At 39.2% G+C, this 12,953-nt stretch overlaps 1 protein-coding gene across 4 annotated transcripts in view; it reads left to right on the top strand.

Annotated features, from left to right (window-relative positions):
* The window catches only part of KLF3 (KLF transcription factor 3), a 37,304-nt gene extending 24,764 nt beyond the window's left edge, over positions 1-12,540 (top strand). For all 4 annotated transcript variants that reach the window (XM_050792497.1, XM_050792498.1, XM_050792499.1 and 1 more), the window contains exons 3-6: positions 194-680; positions 1,346-1,496; positions 6,280-6,440; positions 8,591-12,540. In XM_050792497.1, coding sequence (XP_050648454.1) covers positions 194-680; positions 1,346-1,496; positions 6,280-6,440; positions 8,591-8,772 — 981 coding nt within the window. In that variant the 3' untranslated portion in view covers positions 8,773-12,540. The remainder of the gene's footprint in view (positions 1-193; positions 681-1,345; positions 1,497-6,279; positions 6,441-8,590) is intronic.
* The last annotated feature ends 413 nt before the right edge of the window (positions 12,541-12,953 follow it).

Below are 12,953 nucleotides of genomic sequence, written 5' to 3'. Positions count from 1 at the left end.
TCTCAGCATTTTTAATGTTGTTGAGACCACCTCGCTGAGCATTTTTTTTAAGGTCAAGTATATATCGAAATCTAAACTGCTTTGTAAAGCCCATGTAATTGTTAAGTGCCTTGTTAGCATGTTTTTTAAATTCATGTTTCAAGTAAACGGACTTACTTGGCTGTTGACACGTTTTCCTTTTCCTTTCTAATAGTCATACCCATCTAATTACATGGAATCCATGAAGCCCAACAAATATGGGGTCATCTACTCCACACCATTGCCCGAGAAGTTCTTTCAGACCCCAGAAGGCCTGTCACATGGAATACAGATGGAGCCAGTGGACCTCACGGTGAACAAGCGGAGTTCACCCCCTTCGGCTGGGAATTCGCCCTCCTCTCTGAAGTTCCCGTCCTCACACCGGAGAGCCTCGCCTGGGTTGAGCATGCCATCTTCCAGCCCACCGATAAAAAAATACTCACCCCCTTCTCCAGGCGTGCAGCCCTTCGGCGTGCCACTGTCCATGCCACCAGTGATGGCAGCTGCTCTCTCACGGCACGGAATACGGAGCCCGGGGATCCTGCCCGTCATCCAGCCGGTGGTGGTGCAGCCCGTCCCCTTTATGTACACGAGTCACCTCCAGCAGCCTCTCATGGTCTCCTTGTCGGAGGAGATGGAAAATTCCAGTAGTAGCATGCAAGGTAAATTCCGCCACTGCTTCATGCTGCTGCACTTGCTTAGTGTACTGGCGCTTCACCAGATGGGCTGGGTGAGGAAGCACGGGGGCAAGAGCTGTTGAACTCTTCAGAGGAAATACTCATCTGCCTAAGGCATTTCCTTTTCTTTTTTTCCCCCCTGAAGTGTTGATACTGGAAGAGGTCCCAAGAATCGGGCTGTCTGTTTGATACCATGAGACGATTACTTTCATTATGTAATAGTCAACTTGGGGACAGAAAGAATCTTGACTTTATGTCGCTTTCTTGAATTCCTACATGGTTCTAGGTACAAAAGGCATTTAATAAATACTTTTTGATCGTGGTGAAAACTAATAGCAATCAAAAGCCACCTTGTTTACCAGCTGGTCATAGACAGAGGACTATGGGGTAGAAAGGAAATAATCCAGAATTATAAGAACGAATCATTTCAGGGCTGGTGTTTTAGAATCCAGGTCCCTATGTTTGCTGCTTACTGGCAAAATAATGGTCAGGAGAGGCAAGAATCTCCCCCAGATTTGTTCCTGCTATAATCTGCCAAAGGCAAATAAATCTGTCATATCTGTGTTGTAGATAGGAGCTATGCAGTAAGCTTTGAAAAGCTGAAATTGGTAAACTGTATGTGGAGTGACTTTTCTATTTTTATTTTTTAGTACCTGTAATTGAATCATATGAGAAGCCTATATCACAGAAAAAAATTAAAATAGAACCTGGGATTGAACCACAGAGGACAGATTATTATCCTGAAGAAATGTCACCCCCCTTAATGAACTCAGTGTCCCCCCCGCAAGCATTGTTGCAAGAGTAAGTATATTTAGGCCTACCCAGCATTTGCATAGTAGCGTGCATCTTGGAACCTGGAACGGAAGCACAAGATTTCATACGTGTGATGTGGTGTGGATGACCAGGAACGGCTTATAGACTGTGGCCGCCACTGGTCCGGTACCACTAGTCAAGATGGGAGAATCCCTCCAAAAACAATATGCTGTTACACTGACAACGTTATGACAAAATTTACATCAAGTTTTCGTTGAATCAGTCATCCATGATTTTGCACCTTACCACATGAATTATTTTTGTTGTTTTTTTTTTTTCATTCTTCCAGGCTATGTATACTTAGTTTTTCCATGATGAGAATCCTTGTATAGATTAAACTTGGTGTTCTGTGGATCAAGTAAAGTTTTCATGTGGATACACTTAGTCCTTACAGAGTGTATAGTATCCTGTAGAATTGCCATCCAGTAGGAAGGTTGTGCGGTATTGGTCAGCATCCAAGCACCTGAATGGTGGTTTCTTGTAGGTCTAACATGGTATAATGTGGTCGTGCCACATATAGGTTCAGTAGCCTCATTTATGGGATCCCACTGTAGATAACCTTGGCCTCCACCAGTGATTACACTGAAGGCTGGGTTTGTAGTTGCTAAGAAGATGGCCTTCAGGTCCAGCAAGGATCCCACCTCTGTTCTCTATCATATGTGTGATCTTGGACTAGTCACTTAATTTGCTGCCCCCATTTCTGTTTTCATTATTGATTGTAGTTGTAATTGTCTTGTGTTACGGTGCTTCAACATTGGATTCAGCAGCCAGCTTCCGAGTACAAAGGCAACGATTACCTCCACAGTGTCCCTCCCATCATCCTCCTGCATCGTTTTCCTCCACTTGAATAAATGTTCTACCCACCTTTCTCCTTGATCTTCTCTACCCCTCCACCCCGCTCCCTCTCACAATTAACTCTACAGCAGAATGTGAATTCTCTGATTTTAGAATAACTATTTTATGGGCAGCTTCAAATATATCCTAGTTGTATCCACATTCAGCTCGGGTAGGTACCTTCATAGTAGCTCATGGATTAATTGTCCACTGCACCCAATCATAGTCATTTTTGGTTTGGGTTGTCATATGCTCGTCAATAGATGAAGAAGAGAATAACTCTTAGCCAACTGCATCAGCAGTAGGGAGAGAGTCTCTGATGGAATTATATTTTATTATTCCTCACAATTGCATAGTGCCCTCTTCCCTCAAAAAAAAACCTTCCCAGATGTTTTCAAAGAAATTATTTCATTCTTCCACAACAAGCATGTGGGAGTCAGAGCAAAAGGCAAACGGATTACCTGAGACATTAGATAACTCACCAGTAATCACACTGCTAACAGCTGAGGGGCCCTGGGCTTGATCTCCTGCTTCCGAATCAGGGCTTTTCTTGCCATCTTGTCATATCCAACCCGTTGCATCTGCTCATGCACTCAAGTGAAAGGAAAAAAATGACTAGGCAAAATGGATACATCTTAAAGGTGGAATTAACTTTTTTTATGTTGAGAGATGTTTCTGGCAAGGTAACTAGCAACATGGCATGCACTTACTGTTGTTCCTGCACGGGTGATGAAAAAGATGCTATAAAACTAAACAAAGCCAAGTGCCTCCATAGGGAGGGATCCGTTGACTGGACAAGTGTTATTCCAAAGTCTGGGTTATTGTGAATTGTGGTATAAAACATTGCAGAAGATTTGAAAGCAATATTCTGTGCTCTGAATGCTGCTCAAAAGAAAATACTTTTCTCTTGTTTTAAGTACTATTCTTTTGATGATCTCAAGCTCAGTGGCTTTTAATGATTAATGAGTAATATGCTTTTTTTAAAGCTGACCTAAGAATGCATTCTGCTTCTCAAAAAAATGCAACAGATGAGCCACAGCTGGGACGTGTACTCTTTAAGTAATGTTCTCACAGGTGTGATTAAGTAACGTCTTGGAGTATGCCCAGTAGCAGCCCACGTAGGAAACCAGCTAGCCAGGAAAGAATCACTTGAAACTAGGCACCCAGTACCACTGCAGTGAGGCAGCCCCAATAATATTTGCCTTAGGAAACCCTTCCTTTCCAGAGGCAGACTTAAAAGTGCAGGTTTGAAATCCATTTGCTTGATTGTGGTGTTAACAGCTTTAGGATTATTTATAAAGGCACTCAAAGGTACATCAAATTCTTTTTGTTCTAGATTTACAAAAAGATTTCTTTGTTCTAAATACATAAAACTATATTTAGAACAAAAATCATAAGGATCAGATTTCCCTATTGAGTTGTGTATGTGAATTATAGCAAACTTAAGAAGGGCTGACTCAGCTCAAAACAGTGGACAGATGTCTTATATGTATTAGCTCTCTAACTTCTTAGTGATAATAATCCCAAAACACCTCTTTGAAAATGGGAGTAGAGACCGAAAAGTGTGAGATCCCAAGACTCTTAATCTAGCTTTGGCCTGAACCAACATCAGTCTCTTGAGAGATGCGGCAGCTAACCGTGCTCAGAAGGCTTAAGGGACACAGCTCAAGCAGAGAGATCCTGGTTTGGGGACATCCTCAAAAAACTCATGAAATTAAACAACCATAGGGTACAAAGTTACAAATAGAGTATTTTGAACCTCACAATATTCATGGCGACCGTTTAGTAGCTTTATCTTGGGAACAGACATTGTTCTGAGATATAACCTTCTGAGATAACATTATCATCATCCCCAGTTAACAGAGAGGAAACCGAGACACAGAGAGGGCGAGATCTTGGCCCAGGATCACAGAGACTGTCAGTGACAAAGCTGGGATTTGTAACCGCAGCCCACAGCCTTTCGGTGCACCTTTATATGTAAAATAAACAACTGGAAAGGGCAATCAGAATTACTGCACAGAAACCATTTGATTCCCAACCCATAAAATCCAATAATTGGGAGAGATTTCTAAAGTTGTCTGAGAAAGATAGTCTCCCAGTATCCCAAAGATATGTGAAAGTTTTATAGATAATAATTAAATTTCTACCCCAGCACTTTATTTCCTGAATTTCTTTTAATGGAGATGAAACGTTTTCATTAGATGACATTAAAGCTGAAAGTTAAAAATAAACAACTTTTTCTTTCTATTGAAGGATTTTAAATGAATAATTCAGCTTATAAAAACTCTGTGAACCTCTCACTTTGCTGTGTTCTCTGCTATTTGTTTGCACATATATATATTTATATATATAATTGAAGTCCTTGTTCTTTTCCCCCTCCTCACTATTTTATGTTCACTTTTCCATGTATCTAAACTTGGCCTATCCATCTCTACCCCCCTTCCAGGTACTAGAGTAGGAAGGTGAGAGTCAACACTGACAGTTTCCTTTGCTCATAATAAAGGATGAGAAGTAAATAAATGAATAATTTAAAATAATTAAAAAAAAAAAAAGCATGAGAAGTAAGGTCACTTAAGAAACACACCTTTTATTCGTTTTCTAGTCACTTCTTAGCATGCCTGAAAAAGTTATTGACAAGGGATGTGTATTCAAATATTTACCAAGACAAGTTTTATATCAAGAGACTCCCTTTTGATTTTTATGGATAAATTTTTTTTATTCTTTTTTTAAGCTCACTAGTTAGAGTGTTTACTCATCAAATTCTTTTTTTCCTGTTCACACATCTTTTTTCTCCTCAAACACACTTGTGCAAAATATTCCTGTATTATATGGAACATTTTAGGAGTTATAGATTTAAATATGAAAGAGAAAGAAGTTTTTCATTACAGTTAGAGGCCAACAACATACACTTGTGATATATCGAGTAATTAGTCATTAGGAAAGTGAATGAGCAGATTAGAACATTATAATTACTTACATTAATCAGCAGGGGAAGCCGAGGAACGTAACAGACTTTTCCCAGCTCTTCCTCCATCTCCCTTTTCTCTCCACCACCTTCTTGCTGAAAAAAAGAAAGCTTAGATTATAAGATTTTTAACAGGATTTGGTTTCGAGTCCACCCAGGGAAGGCGCAAACTCAGGAATGAGAGAAATCAGGAAGGTAGGGAGAATGTCAGGCGTCCCATGAGGGAGCCGGCACCACGTGAGCCAGCATCATGGGTGACCACAACACTGCGTTGAAATTCTCCCTCATACAGGAATCACAGTGACAGTGGAGGCTTGAGTTTGTGAAGACAGCAATGCCAACTTTTTTGTTGTTTTTTGGAAGAGCCGGCATTTGAAAATTGCATGTGAATTGGCAGTCTCAAAGGGACTCCAATTAAATGCCAATTACATAAAGGTTAGAAACATAGATATACCCTACAATGTGGTTTCCTGAGGCTTAGGAGTTTGATCTTTTCCATTTCTCCCTAGCCAACAATAATGAAAATCAGAGCAGCCTGTGAAAAAATACAGTGTTCAGCATTGCCTAGAACCGCAAGATTCTATAAATAGGCAAAAGTTGACTGAGGGAAAGAGCCTCCCCAGCACTCGGCGCCTGCCTCTAGCATAGCACTTAACCCTTCTTACTGTCATTACTTATCTCCATGTCTGTCTCCCCCTAGAGTGTGAGCTCCTCGAGGGCAGGAACCCTGTTTTTATTCATCTTTGTGTCCCGGTGCCAAGCACAGTGCCTGGCTCATGGTAGGTGCTCACTCAATGTTTGTTGAATGAATATAGCAGTGCTTCTTGGGTTGATCAGCTAATTTCTTTCTGTTTATTTTGTCGGGATTTTTTGTTTGTTTGTTTTTGCCCAGTGTTGTTAATGCTTTTAGTAGACTGATGAAAAAAGAAGAACGTGCTCTCAACACTTTGCCTGTAACCTTGGCTTTCACAGGAATCACCCTTCGGTCATCGTGCAGCCTGGGAAGAGACCTTTACCTGTGGAATCCCCGGATACTCAAAGGAAGCGGAGGATACACAGATGTGATTATGATGGATGCAACAAAGTGTACACTAAAAGCTCCCACTTGAAAGCACACAGAAGAACACACACAGGTATTAGAAACACCAGACCCACTTCATCTTTCTTCTTAAGAAGTATTAGAATGGAATGCAAAGGTTGTTACGATGAAAGGTTTTCAGGCATCTTGAAAGTTACCATAGTCATCTCCAGATGTGTCGTCTCCAGATTAGTTGTGCAGAATGAAGATGTTGCCAATGATTCGCCTTGGTAATAAGTTAGAGTAGATTCAAAGTAATCCCCAAAACAAGGCCGCTCACAATCACTTGCAGTTCTGTGCTCTCTAGCAAAGGAGGGAGAAAGGGTTGGAACCTTTGCCACTGGAACGGGGGAAGTGCTTTCACAGTCAAGGATGTGGCCTCCCTACGAGCTATTTCACATACATGCATTGTAAATTCATGAGAGCCAAGAACAGTCTTTGTGTAGCACAAATTAATCCAACAGTTTAACACAAACAATTCAAATAGAAGACTGTCCTTGAAGGAAAGAAAGGTGAAGAAATGTGGTTAATATTTGTCTTCTAAACTTGAGGGAGCTCTTATGCTATTGCCTACCATATTTGTTTTAGGATTTCTTCCATCTTGCCCAATACTGAATATAGAACATGAGCAGCCGAATCATACAAAGGTCATTATAGCCAAGAAAAATGTGAAATTGGTCTCAGTGCCAAATGTTTTGGTAGTAAAACATCTTAAGGAAATAATACAAAAATGTTTTAACAGCCAGGTGCAGTGGCGTGCACCTGTGGTCCCAGGTCCTTGGGAGGTTGAGGCAGGAGGATTGTTTGAGCCCAGGAGTTCAAGTCCAGTCTGGGCAACATAGGGAGGCCTTGTCTCTAAAAAAAATTAAAAATGAAATGTTTTAACAGCCTGATTGACTATTAGTAGTGGTGATGCATATATAGTAAGGCTCATCTCACCTCAAACTCTTTGATGTGAAATTCTAGTTTGACAGCAGTTTGCATCTGTGTACATTTTCGTTAGCAGTGTAGGTTGCTTTTCTGAGTCTTGCAAATCATTTTTACTCAGAAAATTTACAAAGAGGAATCTGAGGTTTGGAAGAGAAAAGGGAAGGAAAGTGGCAAAATGGAAGTGAAGTTTTTAAGTGAATCCTGGGAGGAGGCAGAGGAAGCTAACACCCACAGAGAGAGCTGAGGGTGATGGCCTTGTGTCTACAGCAACGCCCAAACAGCAGTGCAAATCGATGATTACTGAGGGCATTGTTGGGGCATTAGTGGGACCCAAGAGGTGGATATTACCAACTTCCAGCCTAAAATTAGAAAGACATTGAATATTTGGGTGACAGTTTAGATATAGGAAAAAATGCCTCTTTGTGTGTGTATTCTGTACCAGGAAGCAGATCGTAGAAATCCTAAATATCTCATTCAAATGCCAAGGAATGGTAATCCCTCAAGGCTTCTAGAGAACAAGGGGTGTTAAATGGGAGTTAATTTGTCATACTCATGACCCTTATGACTAATTTAAAATGTAAGGTTTCCATAACAGCCTTTTTATTTGTGAGGGTCTCCCATCATCCTGGTTCTCCCTATCATTTTCTCACAAGGAGCTTCTGTTCCTCATATGTAAATTATCCTTATCCTACAGGAGGGGGTTGTAAAAACCTGGCTCAGGACAGATGGGGAAGAGTTTGTGTATTTTAGTGCCCCTGAATTAGAGCATTATACTTAGGCATAATTGTTATTGCCTAAACAAGAAAGTAAGATGTTAATCCCTAGCAGATATTTCAGTTGTTAGAGACTTCATATTTTTAGAAAACTATTGAAAAGTATAAGAAAATCCCACAAACTTTCAATTTGGAGTTCTCATTAAATGAATAACACTGCATATAATTAAGCTCCCAAGCAGGTTTAAGATTTGGGAGATATGCAAATACAGATCACCATGTGTTCATCACTATTTGGTAGTCCCTCAGAATGGATTTCAGTGACTCTGTGTTTTAAGAACTCTTAAAATTCTCTTCCCATTTTTTTTTGGCAGAGAGCCAATGAAACATTAAGCTATTAGTTCATTTTCTTCTTGCTTGTCCTGCAGTAGTTTATAATGCACTGTGATATTGAAGAACAAATGTATGAACGTATCTTGAAAATATTATTTGTCAAGCATTAGCTCAAAGATCTTTACTGCCTTTACAGGCAAAAATAGCTCTTTTCTTTTTCCTTTTGCAGGAGAAAAACCCTACAAATGTACATGGGAAGGATGCACATGGAAGTTTGCTCGGTCTGATGAACTAACAAGACATTTCCGAAAACATACTGGAATCAAACCTTTCCAGTGCCCGGACTGCGACCGCAGCTTCTCCCGTTCTGACCATCTTGCCCTCCATAGGAAACGCCACATGCTAGTCTGATCGCCTCTGTGTCCTGCCTCAGCGTGACTCCCCACTCACCTGGCTCTCTCTCTGTCCTGCCTCCCATTATCTAACACATTTTTTACATGTACATTTTAATTTGATTCAGCTGGTCTGAATCTCGGAATTTATATCATCCAAAACTTCCATATGGTCAGTAGTAGACGTTCTCTAATCCTCCCTCTCCTTACCACGGGTCAGACCTAAAGAATGTGAACACTTTTTTTTTTTTTTTTTTCTGGGGATGCTAAGCAAACCCTTCTTATAGATACGTTTAATGTAATAAGAACAAGGGAACATGTAAACTAACATAACCAATTGTCAGTTCTCCATGTATTCCTCAAAAGAATGTCAGAGTAAATGTATTAGAAATACAGTATCCAGACTGCTAGTCCTTGCCAGAGACATTCTTACCTCTGCCCTGTGATAATATTTTATGCTTGACAGTGAAAACAAGGGTGGCCCCTTGCACCGGTTAGCTAGAAGTACAGCAAGATTTCAAGCTAGTGCAGTCACCTCTTCCGTCATCCTTCACAAATCTTGTCAACCTGGATCTTAGACTTCATCTGAATCAAGTTCTTTGCCCTCCTTTGTGCCTGCAGCTCATATGGAGGTCTTTGCCACCAATGGGAGATGAGCCCAAACTTTGGATCTAGGTGGGTGATGTGTAGTGGTTCAAGGGAAGAGTGCTGTGCTTTCATAGCATGGAGTCGGAGGAGAGGGCCGTTGAGCAGTGGGGAGCAGAAGAGGCAATTCCTCCTGGGCTAGGGGTTGTCAGTGAGGTTTGAACATTTTGTTAGCTGTGTGCAGCATTCCCAGAGCTTCAGTCTCTGTGCATTCTCAGCTTTGCAGAACCATGCTGCAAAGCCACATACCGATGGGGTTATCCATGCAACTATCTCCATTCCTACAATGTCCTTAATATGAGATCATCAAACATTGATAGTAGGGACTCTGTGGAATATTTGCCCAGTAATGGTAAGAAATCTTTTGGGTAAGAGTATGGATGGTTCTTCTTTTACCCAATCTGCTTATAGCTTTTTTTGTAAACAGGGAAATGTTGAGTGGTACTTGTATTCCCTTATCAAATTAATCACATAGCTTTTATACAGAAACTCTTCTGTGTGAGCTGTAAGGTGCCAAATTTGCTGTCACTTGTATTCATGACACATCCCATAAAGCATCTGCTAATGCTTTAAGAGATTGATTCAATTAAGACCTGAGTGACACTATTTGTAAATATAACTAGTTGTGAAGCACACATACCTTTATTTTGGGAATTTATGAAAAAATATAGAAAACCACAGATCAGGGATTCATATATGTAGCTCAAAAATTCCCAAAAGTTTACTGTTAGAGCTGGCAGTTTCCTATCACTATTTCAGTGTCAGAACAAACTGAAAATAATGGCTCGTGTTTATGTTGAAGATAAATAGCACCATTATTGGGGGAAGTTATTCAAAAGCAGGCTTTTGAGCACCATAGTCTAAATGCCAATAAAAATAATTCATACATAGAAATGTCATTGGTCCTAAATTTGAAGAAAGTGAGCAACAATAGTTAAATGTGGGTGCATATAACCAAATTCCCCTTCATCAAGAATGGAGGAGAAGAGAGAAGAATGAAATCCTGAAGATTCATCCCAGCCACAACTCAGGATCCAACACAACTTTAACTGGGAGGAATACATTGTTTGGTCATTTTTAAAACATCTGTGAATGAGTGATTCCGGAGGCCTGTGAATTGTGTGGGGAGCTTGCTTTGATGGCACTATGTTAATAAAAGTTGTAGGGACTGTGCACCTAAGGCTAAGAGGTCCCACTCATCCGCCCTGTGAACCAGCTGTAAAGAAATGTAGTTGAGAAATGCAAAGAAATGTGTTATCTTGGCACTTGGGTTTGATTTTCCTTTTTTTAAAGCACTGCAAAATTTCTTTAGGATATTAAAACATCCTAATTGGGCTGTTTGTTTTGTTTTTCAGCTAAAGGTAAAAATTTTTTTTTTTAGCTAAAGTTTTTCTTTTTTGCAACTATGACATAAATTGAGTGATAAAATGGCTCTTTGAAAAGTAGATATAGTCTGTATTGTAAAAGCTTAGTCATATTCATGGCAAAGTGTTCATTTCTTGAGATGGTTCTTCCACAACACACAAGAATCAAGATGGAACGCAAGGAAAACCTTTTTGTTTTTGTTTTGACCGAGGTAACCAGTTTATGTGTGTTCCAATCCATAGAGAAGTGGGGAAAGGGTGAGAAAGGATCAGATTGATCTGGGATCAGCTTGGAGCCTGAGTTCAGCCTCATGGGCATCTCATGGAATTGATGCATTTGCTGTGGCATATTTAAATTTTGTTCAAAAGATTTTAAGCAAGACCTTGCAAAGACTCTTAAATGTTACTGTTCAGCTTGCTTAGATTGTGTTAACAGTTCATTTAACAAAGATCCATTTTAACTCTGGAACAAAAGCAACCCAGAGCATCCATTCTCTATTCCCATGCTGGTCGATATGCTTTCATTACCAATTGGCCCTTACCAAACTTTTCTTATATATATATTTGTATTTTACTATGATAGTTGAGAAATTTAGCCTCTTAGTCATTTTTAGCTGTTATTGTGGAAGACCTCAAATACAAGATTAGATGCCCTTGAACATGTTTTAATGATGTGTATCATGTTACTACCAATGGCGATTTCAGTCGCAATATTTTAAATTGATGAGAATGATTTGTAAACATGAAGTTGCTATTATGTAAATTCTGTTTGTTATAGAGTTTCTTCAATTGTTACCCAAGTGTCATCCTAGAGAAGTCAGAAGAATCAGAATCCATTGTATTTTAGAGTTATGTGAATCTACATCATAAATGGGCATTAACATTCTAAATTGCTTGGTTTGGAGACTGTGTTAGCAGCATAGCTATATTCAACTAGGGAGATGCTAAATACACAGAAGTTTCAAGAGCCTTGGAACAGAATTACAGGGGAACTATATATGTATATGTATATTTTATTAAACACCCATCTGCACTATCAGTATTGCACTAATGTGGAATTTGAAAGACTATTTTGCTGATACTGTATATCTGCGCATCATTCCTGATTAGATTGTTTTAAAGACAATCTGAAAGATCTAAGGTTTTAAAATAATTTGGTTTGAAAATATACAGTTGTCTTGAAGGAATTGCTGTCATACATGAAGTTGCTCCAAGCTGTCTTTATTCTCTTCTTGGTCAAGGTTAACAATTGCTAAATGATTGCAAATTCACCTAAACAATACATTTACAAAGCCATCTTTACATGCATTAAACGAGGGCTACAACAATATTGTTTTACAAATACTAGCACTTTTTTTCTGTTATGTACTTAGTGTTAGAGGGTCAAAATAATCTTTCTGCTTAGCATCTCTTAAACCATACCTGCAAATATAGCAGGATTATTACATTTACAGTACTTTAATACTTGTATAAACTATGCAGAAATTTTTAATAAAGTGTAATATATTTTATAAGCTAATAAGACTGAATGGGTAAAGGTTTTTAGCATGCATTAGTATACTTGCAGATACTGAAACATTTTGGTAATCTTTCTTACTAAAGATGTGAATGTTTAATGTACCTTCTCTGTTTCTACTCTGTAGTCCAATGGGAATTCAGTAATGACATTTTGTCATGTCAAACTGTGAACATAAATTTGTACTGTACAGTCCTCATATACTATATACAGTATGCAATATATATTATATACTTGTTAATAAAACCATCAGAATATTAAATGTGATCATGTGATTACTTCATATGCAGTGATCACTAGAACAAAAGTTACAGAGCAATTTCAGAACCCTCGCTTAGAACTGAACTTACTCTGATGGGCAGTTATTGTTGATGGAGAGACAGAAAAATAGATCTAACTGGAAGATGAACTAACGGAGTTAACTCAGCCCTCAAGCTGTGTCCCTGGTTTTCTGAAAATAGCCAACAGGAAGTCTTCTAGGCTGAAATCATAAAACTGAAAACTGCAGACAATCCAGCAAAAATCTACAAACTCACCTAGTTGATTCTTGAGATACTTTGTGTATTTGTTGTTTATGACCCCCATCTGATTCCAAAAAGAACTTGCAGTGTGTTGTATTAAAAGACATATGTGTATAATACTTAAAACTTTTAGAGTCAAATATCAAGATTCTCA

Source organism: Macaca thibetana, chromosome 5 (assembly GCF_024542745.1).
Source record: "Macaca thibetana thibetana isolate TM-01 chromosome 5, ASM2454274v1, whole genome shotgun sequence".
NCBI lineage: Eukaryota > Metazoa > Chordata > Mammalia > Primates > Cercopithecidae > Macaca > Macaca thibetana.
The sequence above is the reverse complement of the archived record's forward strand: the minus strand, read 5'-3'. Positions and strand labels throughout refer to the sequence as shown.